At 26.4% G+C, this 20,961-nt stretch overlaps 2 protein-coding genes and 2 long non-coding RNA genes across 4 annotated transcripts; 2 read left to right on the plus strand and 2 right to left on the minus strand.

The window, feature by feature from the left end:
* The first annotated feature begins 3,106 nt into the window (after positions 1-3,106).
* On the plus strand, positions 3,107-3,730 carry LOC135121642 (uncharacterized). The gene is made up of 3 exons (XR_010279072.1): positions 3,107-3,290; positions 3,360-3,426; positions 3,537-3,730. It is a non-coding gene; the product is annotated as an uncharacterized LOC135121642 (long non-coding RNA).
* Positions 3,731-3,803: 73 nt separating this feature from the next.
* On the plus strand, positions 3,804-6,563 carry LOC135121647 (WD repeat-containing protein 44-like). The gene is made up of 15 exons (XM_064045948.1): positions 3,804-3,923; positions 4,291-4,468; positions 4,548-4,601; positions 4,739-4,776; positions 4,835-4,895; positions 4,952-5,024; positions 5,076-5,164; positions 5,230-5,265; positions 5,376-5,434; positions 5,558-5,653; positions 5,707-5,822; positions 6,049-6,188; positions 6,243-6,296; positions 6,349-6,419; positions 6,471-6,563. The coding sequence occupies exons 2-15, from the start codon at positions 4,345-4,347 to the stop codon at positions 6,498-6,500; spliced, it is 1,041 nt and encodes a 346-aa protein (XP_063902018.1). The 5' UTR covers positions 3,804-3,923; positions 4,291-4,344; the 3' UTR covers positions 6,501-6,563.
* Positions 6,564-10,554: 3,991 nt separating this feature from the next.
* LOC135121661 (uncharacterized) lies at positions 10,555-14,245 on the minus strand. Its single transcript, XM_064045958.1, has 8 exons — positions 14,170-14,245; positions 13,966-14,114; positions 13,091-13,232; positions 12,823-12,979; positions 11,757-11,856; positions 11,002-11,138; positions 10,736-10,801; positions 10,555-10,621 (listed from the first exon to the last, which is right to left on the minus strand). Exons 3-8 carry the CDS (start codon positions 13,208-13,210, stop codon positions 10,584-10,586), a joined length of 618 nt encoding a protein of 205 aa, XP_063902028.1. The 5' UTR covers positions 13,211-13,232; positions 13,966-14,114; positions 14,170-14,245; the 3' UTR covers positions 10,555-10,583.
* A 3,616-nt stretch (positions 14,246-17,861) lies between these two features.
* LOC135121640 (uncharacterized) lies at positions 17,862-19,144 on the minus strand. The gene is made up of 3 exons (XR_010279069.1): positions 19,019-19,144; positions 18,836-18,908; positions 17,862-17,928 (listed from the first exon to the last, which is right to left on the minus strand). It is a non-coding gene; the product is annotated as an uncharacterized LOC135121640 (long non-coding RNA).
* Positions 19,145-20,961: the final 1,817 nt, after the last annotated feature.

The following is a 20,961-nucleotide window of genomic DNA, read 5'->3' on the forward strand; positions in this document are numbered from 1 at the left end:
CTAGTAATGATAGCTAACTATCCTGTTCTATTAAAGTAGAACCTTTTTTCGTTCCACTTTAGTAGAACAAAACTAGCTAACACTCTAGAAATGCTACTTAGCTCGTCAGTAGAACGAAAAAGTATATTAGATAAAAGTATGTTTGCCCATCGACTTAGGTGTCAATATCCAAAGAGCTTTCTTTTTAACTTGTTTAATGTTCTTCATCTTCATTCAATTTTTAAATGATTAGTTCCATAGTTTCATACAATTTTTTTTTTTGAACCGGAATACATAGGCTTATAACCTGTTATACTTTTCATCACGCCAAAAAAATGGAGTTCAATACTAGGAAAAGGAAACCATTTAGTAAGGCACCGAGTGTGGTGACAGTCGAATATTTTCCTTAGTAAATTGACCCATTTAACCTAAATATTATTATGCGTGAGTTTAAATCTTTTGTCGTCTTCAAATGTTCATGATCAAATGCTAGCTTTTTTTGGTTATTATGAGCCATCAATTAATTTTCTCCTTTCTTTACGGGTTATAATATAAGTTAAACTTCTTTTCTCTCACAAATCGGATTTTGCTATACTTTATACTGTAGTGCCATCTTTACATATTTAAAGTTTTTGCGATCTTAGCTTCTTTTCTTGCAACGATAGCTACTAGCTCTAAATTTTCAAATTAATATTCTCCTTTCAGTACCTTTGTTACGCTCTAGTTCTACGTTCGTAGTAATTTGGCACCTTCCAATATTTTTATCATTTTTGTTATCCCATCTACACAAATACGCGCCTACTGATTAGCTTGAGAAACGTTGCGAGGTTTTAACAACGAGTCCTAACATTCCCAAGAAGATGATAGGCTGAGTATTCTGATGTAAAAGGTTTGAAGGAATTTGCCACCTAAGCTTTCTATATAAAACGGAAAAACCAAGAGGTTTTTCCTATTTTTTTGCACTTCGTGCTTAATGTGTGGTGGACCACAACCTGGATAACCCCCACATGTGTAGAGGGCCTTGTGTGAAGATGGCGATTTACTGTAAGTCAAAGCCGGCCGTCCTACTGTGCTAGCATTTGCAGTGGGTTGGTATTAACGATGGGTAATTCTCTTTGAGATGCAGTAAAAGTTTAGCCATTTTTATAATCATGCAACGCACTGCACTTCTGCTGCCGTTGTTTTTTAGCGATGTGGTAATTTTTAGGTGTTTTTAAACGAAATACATCGGGGTCATTAAAAATTATAAGATATCCTGGCGGCCGCATGCATATAAGTAGCGGCTAAGATCAGGGTGGTAATTTTAAAGGGTTGTATTTTCTACTCTGCGCCGTGAATAAACGCTCGTTGCGCGAATAAGCGGTGCCTGTATATATCATGTATTCGGTCAATCAAAATATACATGCCTTCTGCCTAAGCCTTTGATTCGTGAGAAATTAAGCTGCTATGCGTTATTACGAGTGCGCCTTTCTTAGAGCGAAACGAATGCTCTACATCGAGATCTAGATAAACCGCTATAATGTCTTTTCAACGTACGCACTATTAACCATTTATGCAATCTAACTGAACACACTAATCGCTTACTAGCAAGCAAACTCACTTACAAATCGCGGAATCTATCACCCCCACATCATGTATATGTAGGTTTTTAACACATAGGGTAGAGTTTGGGCTAAAAGATAAAAAAAAAAAACTTAACCATAAGAAATATTTTAGTATTCTCTATATACCTATCTGAGAACTGTAAAACTATTAGTGTTGACCTGATTGAGCACTAGGTTCGGTCGGTAAAACCTCCAGTGAGACAGCCCCTTTATTTCACGTTCTCCTAACTAATAAAGAAATAAAATTAGTGACGAAGAGAAAATTATGTTCAGAAAAACTTAAGCTAAATGGTTGCAATATTTACAGGATTGTGGCCTATGCTGGCAATTGATTTTAAAACCTCATTGAGAATTTTGCTAGTTTCTTGCTTATATTTAATTCAAACTCGTACCGCGTAGTACTTCTGTTCGACTGTTTTGGAAGAAAGAAAGAACACGCCTTTAACTGAATTGTCCTTAAAATGCTGCGCATTCACCGTCACTCTTTTTAGCACCTTAGTATCTTAAACTCTTGTCTTGCGGTATTCTTCATTGCCATGTGGCCAAAGCGATCTAGGCTAATAATCGGCCATGATTTAAAGTCGGTTAGACTAGTGTTATACCTCAGCTGTAGTGGTTGGGCTCGCAGGGAAGGGAAGATAAAAGGTAAAGTAGGTACAGTGAGCAAACGAAACATGTTGTTCGCGCATCAACACCATCGAAAAAGCTCATAACTCACTTGAAAAAATCTAAAATTACTTCCTAATGAAGTTTATATTTAATTTTTTCCGGTTAGAAATAAGTTGTACGTGTATGCCAATTTCAAAAGTAGTTTTTTCGAATTGCGCGCACGCAACTTATAACTTTCCGGAGTACGCACTCGCATGTACCGGGGGTCGGTGTACCAAGTTCTAAACATTTATTTATTATCAGCTTTTTTTACATTACTGTCAAGTCAACTACCCGGAGGAAGCAGTTACTACTAAAGCTTTTCACTTTAGTTGCCCCCTTAAGTTCATTGTTATTTTAATAAAAGTAACTTAGCCTTATATCTATATAAAAAAGCATTTCACTATGAAAAGTATTTGTACTTGTACTAATGTTAAATTTGGAATAAAGAGAAGTCATTCTTCCAATAGTACTTTTTTGTCAACGTCTTATATATATAGTATTAGAGAAGAGGTTTAAGAACTCTATTCTTTTTGTAAAATATGAATAACATAGCTATTATGAAGGTCTGCGACAATTAATTTTTAAAGTATTTTTATTTAGTATATATAATATTAATTCGCAAGGCCACTAATTTAGTTTTCTGCAGTTGTTCGATACCTCTTGTAGGTAACTACCACTGTGATTCACCAAGTACATAAAACTGGTGTAAAAAAGGTAGTGGTTACAACTCTATTATAGAGTTAAGCCGAAAAAATAAGTTTTATGTATATAATAACTTTTATTAGGAAGAGGAGGTATTATAAGCAAGCCCTACAGTCGCCACTTGTTATAAGTCCACCACTTCTAAGGGTTTTTGTGGGCTACTCTTTTCTTTAGTTAAGGTTGTGCAGATTTTCTGTACTAAATAAGATTTCTTATGGAGGTATGGAATGGCCCAGACGCCATTCTTCTTTTTCTGCCGCGGATAGTGAAGAAAAATTTTACGATACTTTTGAACAAGTATCCATTTCACAAGCTCAATCTACAGGGCTAAAGGGTTTAAGCGTAAACATTGAGGTTGCAGTTCTCTTAAATTATTTTTTATAAAGAGTGGCTGTAAATTATTATCATTTACAAAATTTATAGGGTTCCACTTTGGAAACTAAACATTGCGCAGAGGTGGATGTCCACGAACAAAATACTTTGAAAACAAGTTACTTTTTGTTAAAGTGACAAACTTGAAATTTATTGCCATATTTTAAATACTTATATATCTATAGCAGGTAGAGATGAAGACTTAACTATTAATTAATTTTAATAAAGATTTAGATAGCAGAAGTCAAGTCTTTAAAGAAAAAAATGAATCACCGTTAACAAATTTACTTTCAAAAAATAGTTTTGAGGCGTTCGCCGCTTCCAGTAATAAAACCTTTGTAGATTCTAAGTATCACCGTAAAAATAATTTATTAAGACAATTGTTTAGAAAATCGAACAAGAATAAATCGCAACAAACTGGTGTTCAAGCAAGTCTTATTTTTTCCATAGTCATATCAACATAATAAAGTATTCTGTTATTTTTAGATAATACAAAAAGGGCCTGGTAATTTCCTGGGCTTGACGTTAGTTCAACAGTTACATTGTGGAAGTGTAGGTGCTGTATGGTGCATAAAGTTTAGCCATTGCGGTCGCCTTTTTTGCTCTGCTGGTCAGGTTAGTTCGTTTGCACTGTATAAATTCAAGAAGCGCATCCTTCACTTTTTCTTTTTATTAGAAATTAGTATTATTTGAAATTTATTAAAAAACTATTTAAAGGCCACAGTCAACTAATCTTTTTTTTAGTAACGAGGAATTTAAGATTCATTTATTTATTAAACACATCTAGGCCTTCCTACGTTTCTTCTGTTTAACAGTAGTATCAACAGAGTGACTCTATATAAAATGATTTTAGCCTTAATCTCAGCTCCTTCCTTAGTGTTTTTACCAGTTCCCGTTACTCTTTTTTACTATAAAATAGTTTTTATAGTAAGTTCATATTTTAATTAAAGAATACAAAACTTTTTATTACGATCTTTATAAGGACTCAAACTTATACGTTTGGACTGTTAACGGAAGAGAAAATTTCTTTATTAAAATGAGAAATAAACTCTCTAACCACCTTTTCAACGATGAGAGCGATCGTATGAGCTGTTTTTCTTCTTCCTATGGTCAGTCTGTCCATCCTTTTACCGCTTCTCGCTACTCTTCAACTCTTGCAGGTATCTACGTTGTTCCAAATTTAGTGTTCAACCAATTCGTAAATTTTTTTTTAGTATGCTTATTAGTTTAACTTAATAGCAGCTCCACTAGTTTCGAGCTCCACTTTTGATATAAAGAGCCTCAACCGCAGAAGTAATAATTTTAATTATAAAAATAACTATAATTTTATTATAATTTTTTTTATATAAAATTCAAATTCGCAGGTATTGTTAATGTCGGCTTGGATTTAGCACCCATCTTTTGTTCAAAACCATTTTTAACTTTTTCAGGTCACGAGATGGACATACTGGACATTTGCTGGTCGCGGGTTAGTTTAAAATTTACTCCCCGCACGCGCCTGACTACTTTCCCTTTCCGGCTGGCAGAATTACTTCCTCTTGTCTGTTTCTCTCGATAAAACAGTGCGATTATGGCACATCAGTCAACGTGGAATTTTTTTTTTAATCTCTTTATTATAGTAAATTACTAATTTTTTTTTTAAGCGTCTACCTGCCTTTGCTGCTTCCGCCATTCAGACTTGGTCACAGCCGTGGCTTTCCATCCCAGCGATGATAGGCCAGTTTATAAATCCAGGACACTTTTGAATTAATAAAAGTTTTATTATAGATATTTCGTGAGTGCTTCGATGGACTGCAAATTGCGATTGTGGTATATTCCTCACAAACGCGTTTCCGTTTCCAACGAAATCGACTCGAGTGATTTGTTACAATATGACTGGCTTAAGAATTATTTATAACTATGTATTTTTTTAATACGCTAGGTTACGGCGTGCTTACAGCTACGTCCTTTTGTAAAGGTTCTTTTGTCACAAACAATTTTTTCTACAAAAATTTAAAATTTTTCATCATTCCTTTAAAAATTATGTTTGAACATGTCTTACACTAATGTCTGTAAATTATTGAAAAGATGGGAGAATGATTGCGGTGGGGACATACGAAGGCCGCTGTCTTTTCTATAATAGTGAGGTTGGTAGCAAGCTTGTTTTAAAATTTTAATTTTTTATCAAATTTTCAAAGTAATAATAATAAAACAGAAAAATATATATAAATTGAATCTAATTTTTAAAAACTTTTTAAATTTTTTTTCAGGGATTGCAGTATCACACGCAAATTTTTATAAAACGATCCAACAAGAAAAGAGGAAAGAAAATTTCTGCTATTGTTCCCATCGAAGGGACTAACAAAGTTATGAGGAAACGCACCTTCTTCTCTTCTTTTATAAAATTCTTTTTTTGCAGATTTTAGTGACTTCTAACGATTCGAGAATTCGGATGTACGATTTAAATGATTTTTCGTTACTTTACAAATTTAAAGGGGCTGTCCACAATTCTTCCCAAATTCGTGCAAGTTTGAAGTACAGTTTTTTTTGAACGCATTAATTTATTAATTGCTTCAATAATTATGAGAATTATATATTATATATTTTCTTTAAGTAAATTACTTTAATTTACTTTTTTTATAATTGTAAGAAATTTAATTAAACTAATTTTTTGTACTTAATGTTTTTTTTTACTTCTTTTTTTAATTTTATATTTTTTTTACTAATTATACTTATTATGTTTTTGTTATTTTTCTGCTAGTCAGGACGCTTCGTACGTCATCTGCGGTTCTGAGAATAATAATTTCTACATCTGGAGCCTAAAAACTCCGAAGGCGAGTACTATGAAAGATGTGATCCAGCACTCAAAGCGTGTTTGTGAGTACTTCGAGGCTTATAATGGTTTATAGATTTTTTATAATTTGTTTTTTTTCGATAATGCGATGCTCAATGCAGCTCACGACGAAACGGTGACGGTGGCGTTGTTTGCTCCTCACTCTACGTACCCTGGTTTAGTAGAGATTTTTATTTATTTATTTATAATAAATTTAATTATGTTTAGCTTTTTTAACGGAAGATAAAAGTCCTATTGGAGAATTAATTATAGCGGCAGATATTCGTGGAAATATAAAAGTTGAACGTTTTTTGTTCTGTTTAGTGCGTGTCTCACATTTTTATAAGTAGATATTGCTTAATCTCAGCTTTAAATTTTGAAGTGCTGGACAAAGTAAATTATTTTAAGCTGCCCTTTCCCACTGCTTCAGCACAAAATCGTTGAACTTCTTAAATTCGGAATCCAATACTTTTTTTTGAGTTTAATTAGACAAACAAATAAAAAATTATTAGGTTTCTTTTCAATTTTATTAAATTATGTAATTAATAGAGTCAATTGGATATTAATTTTATAAAGATATTCTCTTCTTTTCTAAAAAGTCTGCATTTTTATATAATTTTTAAAATTTTAGAATTTGAGGTATCATTAGCGAGTGATTATTAAAAAAAATTCTTATATAATTAGTAGCGACATTTTTCTAAACAATCATAATATAATAAGTGGAGCTAATGAGTTGTAAGAAATTTAATCGGTAAAGCAACATAATATTTATATACAACTATTTTATTTCCTGAAAAGAAGTTTATTTTAATTTTGTCGTTTAACCAATTAATTCCCTAATACTTCAATAAGTGTTCTTAACATAAAAACTTTTACATTATATTAATTTCGTGTTACGTCTGCCATGAAATTACCTCAAATATGCTGTTAACTAAAAGCTTCAATCCAGTGTCGCTCTATTATAATCAATTTTTCTTATAATTACTAAAAAGGTAAAATAAAATAAAAAGACAGGCTTAAAGGAAGTAATAAAAAACCTCAATCTCATCTTAAATTTCAGGTACATTCCGAAGATTTAGAGTAATAAATTCCTTGTAGTGCCCCTCCTAAATTTTTAATGATATAATACCCTCGAGAATTGTTACGTATTTTTTTAAAATAGAGATAATGGTTCTTGTAAATAAAATTTATAAGAAAGAAAATTTAAAGTGTTCAATAAAATTTAGTTACTATGGTAAGATATTTGAAGTATAAAACAAAAGTTTTGTGCATAAGTGTTGCAGGATAGTAGCACTCATATAAAGAACCTAAATGATTCCTTTCAATGTGCTATAAATCCCAATAATACGCCCCAAAAAAGTACGTTTTTCTAAATGTACAACAAATTTTAATCTGAGCTTTTGGCTTTTGCGTAAGTTTTTCGTTATTCTGTTATTTTTATAAGTTCTTGGTTCATCGCTAAGTTTGCGCTTGCAATTACTTCTTTTAAGCGTCACACTTCCATTATTATAGAAGTTAGAGTGTTTCTAGGTAATAGAGTTCTTTAATATACGGAACTGAATAGTTTGTAGTTGGTCTTCATCGTTTATTATAGTTTTTCTTTTTCTAGTCATAATCTTTTTAAAAACTTTTTATAGCAGGCATACAGCATACTTATTATAAGCATCTATAATTTCAACCTATCTAACTTTATTGAAGTATTACTTGAATATAATATTTAATTGTTTTAAGTATGTGCTCTTTATAAAATCTCTTTTATCTTCAGTTTTAAAGGTCGCACAGAACTAGAAAATGACACTATTTATCAAAGTGTGTACACATACTTCACCACTAATTTAGCTGTATTATATCCATTTTTAAAATATCCCAATATATAGCTATTTCTAAATCGACTACTTTAGTAAAATCAAACATCTTCACTTAAGAGGTATTAAGTTTAATGCCATATATACAGCCGCAATTCCTTTAATTACCAAAAATACAATATACAAATAACGCCAGTTTTCTTTAATAATTTTTTTTTTTTAAAAGTACTGAAACACTAGTGTTTCACTAGCTAACACCTCTCGTCGATGAACGACCCTTCCGGATCATGAGAATATAAGAGCAAGAACTTTACTAGTTTTCCCTTCAGTTTTTTTAAATATGTAAATGCATCCCTCAATCCTTTTTAAATCTGCAAATTCATCAGCCCCTTTAAGCTAAAACTGTGACCCCGCAAAGGTTTGTTGATTAATAAGTATAAAATATCACTACTTAAAAGTCGGGGGTATATCATTTTGTTTACACAACGCTGTATAAACCCTTAATATTTAAGTGTTGCAACATTATACAAGCTAGTTCTTGCTTTTTATTAGATAGCAATGGCCCCTGTATACGTTTTGCACCACGATGCCTAAGTTCGGTTATGTAGATAGTGGACGCGTTAACCGTTACAAACGTAAATAAGAAAAACTATCGAAGGAGTTTTAAACTACATGTAATTACCTGAAAAGCTTTCTTGTTACTCAGTTGCACACCAGTAAGCAGTAGAAACACTCCTCTTCGGAGTCATACAAAAGAGTCAATTTTTTCTTACCAGCCTTAATCCTTCTAGTTTAGCAATAAAAAATAAATATTATTATACTTTCGTACGTAACTTGGTTGGGTATTTTTCTAATTATTCTGTTGTTATTTAAAGCACCTCTAATGTATTAAGTAGCCTATAAACAAAATCCGTCCTGAACAACCGTTGCTTTTTACCCTACTTTAGATTTTAAAACTAAACGACCTTGCTATATTAGCAACAGACTTTAAAGTAAAAGTAAAAAATGCAAATATTAATGTTACTGAAAACATATTGTAGCTAGTAAAATAACTATTCCTTATCTTCTTCTGGTTCTATCGATGTTAGCTATATTCTCAAGGTATTGACTTAATTTTGTGAAACGAACTTGAAAGTTAAAGTATAAAACTCTACGCATATAACTTTTTTGGCTAGGTAGTACAGTTAGACTCGATTTAGATAAACTAAGATTTTAAAAAAAGTTGCTTAAGATAATTTTTCAAAACGCTTTTATTCGTTTAGATTTTAACATTTTTACAATTTAGTAAAGAACTTTTCTTTAACTCAAAAAAAGGTTCAGATTTACTGTAACTTGTCCAGAGATAATAAATCGAAATCGCAAAAGTAATAACCTGTGATAAAAATAAAACAGAACGAATTTAAAGCTAATTTTATACGAAACCAGATTTGACGGAATTAATTATTAAATAAATTGATTTAAAAACGTGGTAATTTTATATTATCTTTCGAAAAGCGACATTGGGAATACTATTCAATTGTAGCAAAAACGCGAAATATATCATGTTAGCAGATCCTTCCGAGAATTAAATAAATAAAAGCTATTTTTTAAACGGTCAAATTCGCTCTTCTTTTAAGAAGTTCCACTCCAGTTAAATCCTAAAATTTTTTAAGTATAGAATTTACACAACTCCCCTTTTGGGAACACTTTCCAATTTAATATATATTTTTTAAATAGGATAAAAGAATTGTAAGTGGTTCGCGTTGTTAAAAAAAGGAACACAACTAAACTTTAATTGGAATAATAGCAGTTTCTCGGCTTAAGGCTACCGTATTTTTAATCATATCATTAGTAAAAAATAAACTATCATTAGTTTTTATTTATGCAGTAGTGTTTTAAATTTATTTATTAAAAGAAATTAAAGTTTTTTAGTTACATTTAATTTTTAAAGTTGTTCTGATATTTCTTAAAAATTCTTATAAAATTATGTTAGTTTTTTATTTTAGTAGACAACGAAACTTAATTAAATTTATTTTCTTTCAAATTTCTTTTTTATTCAGTTAAATATGTTTATAAAATTATTTTAAAACATTTATAACTCAAGCTTTCTAAAATACATTTAACACGTAAGCAATAATAGCAAATAATTTTATGTTTAAATCTAGCGCATATTGAGTTTACTATATACCCCTGCTTCTGATGATTATTATTTTTCTATTTTTTTAAGCTTACAATATTTTTTCCCCTTCTTTTACTTATATATATATAGATTTAAATATTATTTTTAATATTTTAAGCGTTTGAAAACTTTTATTATTTATTATTTCATTATCATTAAAATAATAGTTAAATTTTAATAAACCTTTGTGCCTGCCGTGTTCGGTTAAATAAGTTTATGTAAAGCTCCAATTAAGTTAAAAATTAATTTTTTTTTTAACTTTAACATTTTAGTTTTAAATTTTACTTTACTTTGAATACACTAATAAGTTCTTGTCCAATATGAAAAGTTTGAATCAATAATTCAAAATAAAAAAATCATGACGAAAAGAATAGTTTATTAATAAGATATATAAAGTAATCTTTTTCAGGCCTTAAGATTTTTTTAAATTTTTAATTATATTTTTACAATTGGAAGTGCCTACTAGATTTTTTGTATACTTTTTTCTAAAGCTGTAGTAATCATAAACTTTCTGATTTGTAAACACGTATGATGCCATCTGCAAAATTATGAATTAATAAAAATTAAAAAAATTATCTATTCAAATTTTTCATAATAAACAATATTTAAAATGTAAATTTGTATATTTTCAAATATTATAATAAATTTTAACCGTCGCCAGTTATAAATAAAAGATTTCTTGAAGGATGAAACAAGATGTCTCTAACTTCCCGTTCGGCTTTTCAAATAAAAATTAATATAATACAATATAAATAAAAATTAGAAAATTAAATTTTTACAACCGAATTAACAATTAATTAGTTATGAAAAACTAAATAAATTTATGTATAACTATAATAAATAAAAAAGATAAAAATTTTAATTATAACAATAGTAAAAAGGAAAATTTTATTACACAAATTAAATAAAAAACGACACCAGCATTTGGCTCTTTTATGACTGCGGTTTTTAGGCCAGAAAGTAGATTCCATATAAAAACACTGCCAGTCACAGTGGGAGCTGCCACATAGAGGCCGTTTGTCGCAAGCCGGCACAAATAAGAGTTTGCATAGTAACTAAATAATTTTAAAAAAAATTAAAAAAGGATTTGAAAATAAAAGTATAATCTACTGAAAGTATTTAAATGAGCAAATAATTTTTCAATTTAATTTTTATGATCAAAATTTCTGTTTTTTTTTTTTTTTAAATTTTTAATGAAATTATATTATTTTTAAATATTTTTTAATTAAATAGATTTTTATTAAAAAATTTAGAAAATACTTTTCATCTTCAGATTATGATAATTTCTAATTTCACAAATTTTAAACATAACTTGAACTTTATTATATTAAATAAATATAACCAAAATTTGATAATTATACAATTATTTTTATACGAAAGAATATATAAAATCCTAATCAACTTATTTTAAAAATAATTTTTTTTAAATTAAAAATTCAGTAATTTTCTTTGACAATCGTTAAAATTCTTTTGAATGTAATTATATAATTTAAAAAAATTAAATAAAAAATAAAAAATAGTGTTCAACTATAAATTAATTTTCTCACTACTAATCGTACCTAAATTGATAACTTTTATATAATTTTTAAATTTCTAAGCCGATCGAAAATTTATAATAATACCAATTATATGATTTCAAAACTAAATTTTTTAATAAAAAGTAGAAAAAATACTGCTCATCTTCGAAAATTCTTTCAGTAAGTAAAGCCCAATCTCCGTTCGGTTCTTCAGGAGGTAATAATTTATGCAAGATGACTTTGTTGGCCTCAATTGCTGAAGTTGGTGTTAAAGAATTTGAGATTAAAATTAAAATAACGTTTCTTTTGGATTTAAATTTAAAAATTTTTATAAAAAATTAATTAAAGTAAAAATATAAAAAGTAAATAACAGAAAAGTAACTTCAATTAATAATTCAATAATAAAAAATATAAAAAATTGTTTAAAGCTTGCAAGATAAATTAAAATAACTTATATATAAAAGGGAACGTTTGAAAAAAAAGTTCTTTAAGATCTAAAGTTTATAAATTTAACAAATAGTTTATAAAGTAGAAAAAAGTAAAAATATATTAATACAATTACCAGTAAAATAATATCAATTAACAAACGTAATTACAACTTTGATACTAAGTGTTAAGAAATATTAATTATAAATAAAAATTTATAAGAAAAATTTTAATCATATATAATTATTCATAAAATATTATATCGTTTAAATATAAGTTCCTTAAATAAAAAAAAGTAAAAATATTTATAATAAAATTACCAATAAAATAACATCAATTTATAAACATAATCACAACTTTATTACTAGTAGTGAATAAATTTTAATTAACAAAAAAAATAGGCAAAATGTTTTAATGCTTGCATATTTACATAAAATTAATTATTATTATAAGAAATGGAACGTTTAACTATAATTTCTTTAGAATCAAATTAAAAAATTATATAAAAGTAAAGTAAAAGTAAAAATATTACAAACAAAAACAAAACCTGATCGCATTTTTATATACTAATAATAAAAACTTAAATTAAATTCGTTTTATAAATAAATTTAATAATTTATAATTTTTTTAATAAATTTACTAATTATTTTCATATAAAGTTTAATTATTTTTAATATAAAAGAAATCATAAACTTACTTTTTTAATAAATTTATATATTACTTACATAAAATGTAATTATTATTAAAATAAAGAAAGTCATAAACTTTTTTTTAGCAAAACTACTCTGCCTTATACCTAAACCATCTTCATTTACATCTTCAACGCCACGCGTCAATAAATAGCATGTGCACAGTCGAGATTCTTCCTGAGGAAAATTTATAAAGCTCGGGCAGACTACAGGAAGAACATCATCGCAGTAACACGAATAAAGATCGTCAAATTTCGCAATTTCCTGTAAAAAAAGTAAAGAAGCTTAAAAAAATAATTATAAATTAAAACCTTAAAAAAAACTTAAGCAAAATTTAAATATTATAACTCAAAATTATAAAAAAATGAAATTAACTTTTCGAGATTCAAGATCAAAAATTTTTAAAGAATGATCGCAGGCGGCTATAAAGTATTTATTTCCGCTGCGAGGAACAAACTGGATAGCAAAAATCATGCAACTGATTTCATCTTCCATTTTCTCTAATTTAGTAGATGCACTATAAAAAATTATAAAAAAAATGATTAGTAATAATTCTAATTAAAAAATTTGAAAACATCTTAAAAAAATAATTAATGATAATAAAAATTATATAATCAACTTATATAATCTTAAAGAAATAATTTATAATAGTGAATATAAATTAAACAAAAATATGTTAAAAAAATAATTGTGGAAATAATTTCAAACTTAAAAAATTTCATAAAGTAATAAATGATAATCACAAGAATTATAACTTTAATGTTAAAAACTCATAAGCTAATAAACCATAACGATAACAATTTTGTAATAAAGAAATTATATAAAGTAATAAATAATATTATTTAAAGTAAGAGAATCCCATAAAGTAGTAAATAGTAAAAAGGAATATAATTATGGAAAATTTCCAAATAGTAAAATGAAAGGAATATAAATTTTAATTAAAAAAAATCTCCAAAAGAAACAGTAAGTAAAAATAAGGATGTTATTTTAAATTAAATAAACCTCATAAAGTAATAATTAGTAATAATAATAATTTTATTTAAAAAAATTTAATAAAGTAATAAATAATAATAAAAATCTTACAATAATAATAATTTCAAATTAATAAATATCTCATAAAGTTATAAATAATAATAATGATTTCATACTAATAAAAATCTTTCAAAGCAATAAATAATAACAACAATAACAATATAAAAATCTCATGAATAAATAAAAAGGTAATATCTTTATAACTTTATTTCAATAACCTCCAATCTTTTTTAATAAACCACTTTACTATGGACCCATCTTGGCCTCCGCTTAGTAGATAATTACTATTCTTAAAGATGAAAGGAACGACGCATAAAACTTCCTCAGTATGTTTGCTCAAAGTCCCAACGCACTGATTTTCAAGAATCTAATAAAAATTAAAATTTAGAATTAAAAATTAATAAATCGCAATAAAAAAAAACATCAAAAATTTTAATAGGACAAGGAAGAATGGCATTATCGTCATCTTCAACGCTCCATACTTTTCTGTTTTTTCTTTTTCCTTTTATTAAAAAATATTAAATTTCAACGGCGACTTAAATAAAAAAGTAAACAATAATATATAACTCAAAGTAAACTACTCTAATAAATAATTAGAATAAAGTATCGGCTTGATATAACTTATATATAACTGCGACTATTATTTATAGTAGATTAAATTTTGTTATTATAAATTTAGTAAATTATTCTCATAATAATTATATATAAAAAGGTATTAATATTAACTACAAAAGCGTCTTAAAAACATAAATAATGTATAACTTTTATGTACCGATACTATTACTTTTTTATACTTCAATGTAAATATAATTATTTCATTAGGCTAATAAATATATATAATAAATAACTAAAAAAAACACTTATAATAACTTTGGAAGTCACTGATAACATAATGTATATATAACTTAAATGTACTGCTACTTTCATTTATATAGATTAATGCATCATTTAATAAAATTACGCTTTACAAGTGGTAAACGCAGCAAAGGAAAAGTAGTCAAAACTATTTTTCTACTTTATAATCTCCAAAAAACTTAAATTTCTGCGTCCTACGCTGTATTTTATTTAAGTGTCCGTAATTACTTAAACAGCAAAAGACCTTCATCTTCACTTTTTAATGCGCATAAATAAATAACAAAAGAATTAGTATAAGCAGTACCGCTTAAGCTTAAAATGTTGTGTAGATTATTTAAAAAAGTATTGATTATAAAATTAAGGCTTTTATTACCTCCATTAAGTTAGAATTAACAACCTTATTATAGAGGCAAAGCACAATAACAAATACCTCCAGCGAAAATATAGCGATCGTTTAAAGAAAATGAAAGCGTTAAAAATTCAAAAATTTCTTCTTCCTTTAAATTTTATATAAATACGTAAAAAAGTTGGTTTAAAATATTGTAAGGTCGAGCGAATGATTTGGATCAAATTCAAAGAAAATCAGAAATTATAAGTTTCTACTCTTAAAGCTAAAAAATAACTATAAAATAGTTATTTAGAAAAAAAACAATTGAGAAAGAATAACTTGTGATATTTATAGATGAAGGAATTAAGAGATTAAGTAAAAAAATTTAAAAAGTAGAATGTTCACTGAAATTAATAATAATACTAAAAAAAACAAAAGAAACAGTAAATTAGGAAAATAAATGAAAAAAATTTATAATAAAAGATGACTTTTTCGTCACGGCAACGCTGTAAAAGTTGGTAAGTCTCGAGATCCCATATAGAAATATCTCCTATAGTATTGCAAGATGCCAGCAAACTATTATCATGCGAGAGGCACAAGCTGTAGATCTCTCCTGTAGAGGAGAATTGTGTTTAGAGTAAAAATAGAAAATTTTAAATAAGAATAAGAAAAAAGAAATTTTATAGTTAAAAGTTAAAAAAAAAAGAAGCAATGCGCTTTTAAAAAACAGAACTCTTCTTTTAAACAGGAAATATGTTTAGAGTAATAAACTTATTAATAAGAAAATATTAAAAAATGAATATTTTTATTGTAGAAAGTATGAAATATGATGCAGTGTGCTTTCAATAAGCAGATCTCTTCTTGTGGATAAAAATTATATTTATAGTACTAAACTTTACAATAAAAAAATATTTCTGAAAAATTATCTTAAAAGAAAAAAGGCAAATTTCTATATGTAAAGTAGAAATAATGAGCTCTCGAGAAGTGCAAGTAGAGAGTTACGAAATATACAAACTTAACTTCCTACTAAGTAATAACGTTAATAAGTAAAATCTACAGTACTGACTTGCGTTCCTTAGAAAATCACTTTACAAATTATGATTATAATTTTTATCTTTATAAAAAATTTTTTTACATTGACTGAAATAGTTTTAAAAAATTCAAAAGAAAAGTGATCCTAAACAATAATTTTTTTCATAACCTTCGTGAAGTTCAAACTATTTAGCTCTCTATGGATCTACTCGTTTTTTTAATTTATTATTCCAATACCAGAAAAATTAAATCTTTAAAAAAATTGTGAATATTTTTGCTCCAAACTTTCATGAAAGTTAAAAAAAGTCATGAGCGGGAATGCAAAAGTTACTATAATAGCATTAACAAAACTATTCTACTGCAAAACACGGCAGTCCCAATTAAAATATTTTTTTAAATAAAATAATTCCTCCATTAATTACAAGCTTGTAAAAAATTCAAGATTGCTACAATTAAACTTTGAAAACGCCGAATAATAATGAAATAAAAAAACGATTTCTTAAATCAATATCAAAAATTAAAGGGATAATATATTACAAAATGAATCTAAATTGTTTTGTAGTAATTAATCCTGCCTTAAAAAATTGACCTTGAAAAAGTCAATGTAAGAAACTCTAATAGAAGTAATTAAAAATAAAAGTTATACTTTATTAAGACATTAAGGAAAATCTACAATTCCTTACGATGCTAATACAATTTATCTATAAAATCTACTTAATTCAAAGATGTCTTTTGCAATTGCTTGCAATATTTATAGATATAAACTGATTTTTACTAAACCGTAAACGAAAAACTAAGCTTTTTTAGCAATTTTTTAGAAAAATCTACTGGTATCAAAGTTTTATTTTGCAATTTACTTGCAAAGTAAATATGTCTATGCGTATAATCTAAAAAAATTAAGTAGACAAATATTTCTTTTACTGCAAAGTAATTTTTAATAAGTAAATAAATCAAGTAAACCGTTTGTCAAACAAAAAAAATTGGCTCCAATTTAAAATAATAATTAATTTATAAATTACATTAAATAAAAATTTCTCAAGCTCGAAGGGGGATTTTATTTCTACTTCAGTTGGCACTACAATTCGCAACACTTTTCACTTATAAAGTTAATTAAATTTACAATTTTCATATAATTATTTTTAAGGCCGATAAATTTTGTTGACAGGTTGCACTCTTTCTGGTGCTCACAAACTTTCTTTAGTAAAAAAGAAAAGTTTTAATAATCACAATTCAATGCTCATAAGAAAGTCTTAAATTACAAGTTATGGTCCACTTTTACTAATAAGTAAAATAACCTCTTTTAAATTATTTTTAAAAATGTAATTATTCATAAATTTTTAAAAGAATAAAAGTTCCATTATTTTTTATTGTTTTGTTATACATTATAATTATTAATTTAAACCTAAAAAATATACAATTTAGGAAATTGACAAAAATTATTTAGTAAGAGTTTATTGTTAAATTTCTAAAAAAAAATTTCAATCATTTATTTAGATTTACTTGTAAATTATATATATATTTTTTTTAAGTTGTTTGTTACAAGTAAATTTTATTTAGCAACTAAAATTTTGATGACAAGTTTTTCTTTGTAGTAACCAATTTCAAAACTTAACTTATTTTAATATTAAAATTTATGTGTAAAATAACGGCATTCCTCTTAAAAATTATAATAATTTCTTGCAAATCTTGTGTAAATTATTTAAAGGAATAGATACCAGCCTTAATAAAACATTTTAAAAACATTACTAACAATTACTGCCTCAATAATTTTATACGAAATTTACTATAAGGAAACTTTAGTTATAAATTATTGTACAGGTATACGAATAATTTGTTTAGTAAATTCTCAATATATAAATATCTCTAATATAAATTATATAAAGAAATTTTTAAAAAAAACCTTGAGTTTGCATGCCGGCATTTAATAAAACAAGTTGGTTATTATTATTAATCTGAGCAATCATTCCTATAAAATAAAAAAATTTTAAAAAAAATTACCTGCATTAGTAGTAAATTTTGAGTTACTAATTTTAAACAATAACGTATTTATATCTATAAATCTTCGTAAGTCATCTTTAAGGTATAAAATTATTGTAATAAATCCTAAATACCAAATCACTATAGAAAATACTTTAAATAACAAGATTGAAACGTCCTTTTCTTAACTAAAAACCATCAAAATAAAAATGAAAAATTTAATATCTTGAAAGTGAAAAAAAATCTTTTTTTCCGTACAAAAAAAATACAAGTTTTTAAAAGAAATAATAAATCTGAATGGCACATGCAGTTAAATTTAAATTCTCTAGTGCTGGTCAAAAAAAGGTCAAATTAAAAATTTATTATATAAATATAAACACAAAATATTAATGAAATTTATTATAAATGAGAATTAAAAATTAATAAATTAAAAAAGAATATAAAATTATTACTAAATTAAATAATTTACTATATAAATTATTTGTTATCCTCAATGAAGCAAAGATACGAAAAACTTTCATTATAAAACAATTTGAAGACAACAATCTAAGATTAACTTTAAGATAGTAATTTCTATTTAGTTAAAAGAAATTAATTATAAATGAAAAAAAAACTTAAGTGTTAGCTTTCTACATATTTTGACAAAAAGTTAGGATCTAAAAAAAAAGTTAATCTAACAAAATAACAAAGTTATATAAGGAGTGAGATTTTAAATAAAAAAATAAAAAGAAAACAATATAAACTTAAAAATAAAAAAATAAATTATAATATATTTTTTTTATCATTCCAGCCTTATAAATTACTAGATTTATATTAATATATTTTTATAAAAAATTTAAAAATGATAATTATCGAAATGGTAACTAAAGAAGAAATGCAAGCCCAAAACTAGTTACCATTGTAGAATGACTGGTAAACAGGCATGTGAGAATCTAAGCTTTTGCAAAGTTTTTCATTATATTTAACGGGCTATTATTTAAAGCTTGATTAAAAAAGGCTTATTTGCTTAAAAAATTACAATAATTTGAATAATAATAAAAATTATAAGGTGTAATATGTAGGCCAAATGTTATAATCACCAGATCATTTTTAGTATTATTGTAAGTTTTGCGTAAAGTCTTCTGTATAGTTGAAGAGTTGAAGTTTTTATTGTTATTCTTAGTAGACTTAGTGGTTTTCTTTTTCCTTGAAAGTACACTTTTACTTCTTTTTCTACTTGTCTTTGAACTTCTTTTATTTTTTCTTTTCTGTACTTCTTGGTTTTTCCGATTAGTAAAGGTCTTATTTTCAGCAAGAGGAACTTTTTTTTTCATAACTAATAATATTCAATAATATTATCCGTTTGAGTATATATAATAAGTAAATTTGATTTACTATTAACATTTAATAGTTTTACTCACATGCATTATGCTTACAGATAAATAAGAGCATTAAAATGAAAAATTATGTGCAAGCCTTACAATCATGATAAGATAATATGTAAACGTCGATTTAGGTAGAAATTTTCATATATATATATATATATATATATATATATGTTAGTTTAAAAACTTAATAAAGTAATAGTATATTTGCGAATAATTACCAAAATAACTTTAAAAACTTAAAAGTATGTCTTTCTAAATATTCTATATAAAAAAAATATAGTTAAATATTTCAATTGAGATTATAAGATATAACACTGATTCTTCCAAACACTTAAAAATACAAAATGAAACTAAAATTAATTCGAGAAGCAGAAGAAAGTATGATGACACTAAACTCACTTTGAAAAAGTGCGATTCGAAGACCTCATGTCCTAATTATATAATCTAAAAAGTTTAAAGCAAAATACCTGCTTGCCCTTTATATATTTCAAAAAAAAAAAAGTTTCAAAAAACTGCAGCACAGTCAAAGAAACTATTCTGACGTATAAAAAACTTTGCTTAAAAGAAGTGTCACTAATGGAGCAACAAAACTCTTCTGACTTCTATCCAGTTGCCTTTCAGCTTAGTGGGATGGACACCACGGAGAAAAACCATTTTCAAAAGGGATCTTAGAAGTAGTACCTAAAGATACTAACGCTTAACAAATTTAAGATTCGACATTGACTTAAATTATGTATTATAGAAGCTTAAAAAAAGAAGGAATCATAAATTCTTAATAAGTAATAAAGAGAGTTGGTTCAATATAGAGAAACTAAACATTTCGAAGTAAAATCAATATTGGCAATATATGTATATATAAGCGTTAAATGTTTGGAAAAAATTTTCCCAGCTGTCTGTTTGGTTAAAGCCGAATCGGTGTTTGCAGTTATAATAGTTTAATTTTAAGTAACCTTATTTACTCTTATTAACTTACTAGTAAGTGTTAACTGTATTTTTCGTCGTGCGATTATTTTAAACTAAAATACGGGAGACTTTAATATTTACAAAGGCTTGTAAAAATTAACTTTTTTTAATTTCATTGTTTCGGCACTGCAGGCCTTCCTTCTTTTAATTTGCCTCGAAGTTTGATTGTCATAATAGTGTTTCACATGTATAATCTTTTTTGCAGCTATTTAATTTAACAGGTGTAGACTTTAATACTAAATTTAATTTTTATTTTTAAAAAAACCTATTTGCAAAAATAAAATCGTAAACTTTTTGTTCTTTTTAGTGTAGGCACTAACGGAAACTCGTAAAGTTTCGGGTTATATGGAGGCTAATGTTTTTTTAAAGTAATGTTACTTAATCAAATTATCTTTCTGTTCGTTACCTAACTAATTTGTTCTTGCATTTTTAATTTTATAGGGTATTAGGTGGCTAAGGGCATATTTTTGTACTCAAATATATTATTTTTGATAGAAGAACAAATATATCTTTTTATGACTCTGAAGAACTGTGTTGAATGGTGAATTATTCCTCCAAGCAATATATCTGAACAGGCGGCCAGTCTATAAGGATAATATACTCCACAATTTTGGGTGGGAAACCGGGTCAGCAGCAATGCTGGTCGGTGTCCGTAGGAGGCTCAAGTGTAGTGCTCGAAGTTCCCCTGTGGT

This window comes from Zophobas morio, unplaced genomic scaffold (genome assembly GCF_036711695.1).
Source record: "Zophobas morio isolate AGI-343-1 ecotype UQ-CSIRO unplaced genomic scaffold, CSIRO_AGI_Zmor_V1 ptg000656l, whole genome shotgun sequence".
In the NCBI taxonomy this organism is placed as follows: domain Eukaryota; kingdom Metazoa; phylum Arthropoda; class Insecta; order Coleoptera; family Tenebrionidae; genus Zophobas; species Zophobas morio.

Bases quoted from the DNA above. Each gene is read 5' to 3' on its own strand.
- LOC135121661 (XM_064045958.1), bottom strand. From the start codon at position 13,210: ATGGAAGATGAAATCAGTTGCATGATTTTTGCTATCCAGTTTGTTCCT. The intron at 11,857-12,822 runs GTATAAGGCAGA...CACCAACTTCAG, and splicing joins TGTAAATGAAGATGGTTTAG to CAATTGAGGCCAACAAAGTC. The intron at 10,622-10,735 runs GTTAAAATTTAT...ATAATTTTGCAG, and splicing joins TTTATTTATAACTGGCGACG to ATGGCATCATACGTGTTTAC.
- LOC135121647 (XM_064045948.1), top strand. From the start codon at position 4,345: ATGAGAAATAAACTCTCTAACCACCTTTTCAACGATGAGAGCGATCGT. The intron at 4,896-4,951 runs GTGGAATTTTTT...TTTTTTTTTAAG, and splicing joins ATTATGGCACATCAGTCAAC to CGTCTACCTGCCTTTGCTGC. The intron at 6,297-6,348 runs GTTTAGTAGAGA...AATTATGTTTAG, and splicing joins TCCTCACTCTACGTACCCTG to CTTTTTTAACGGAAGATAAA.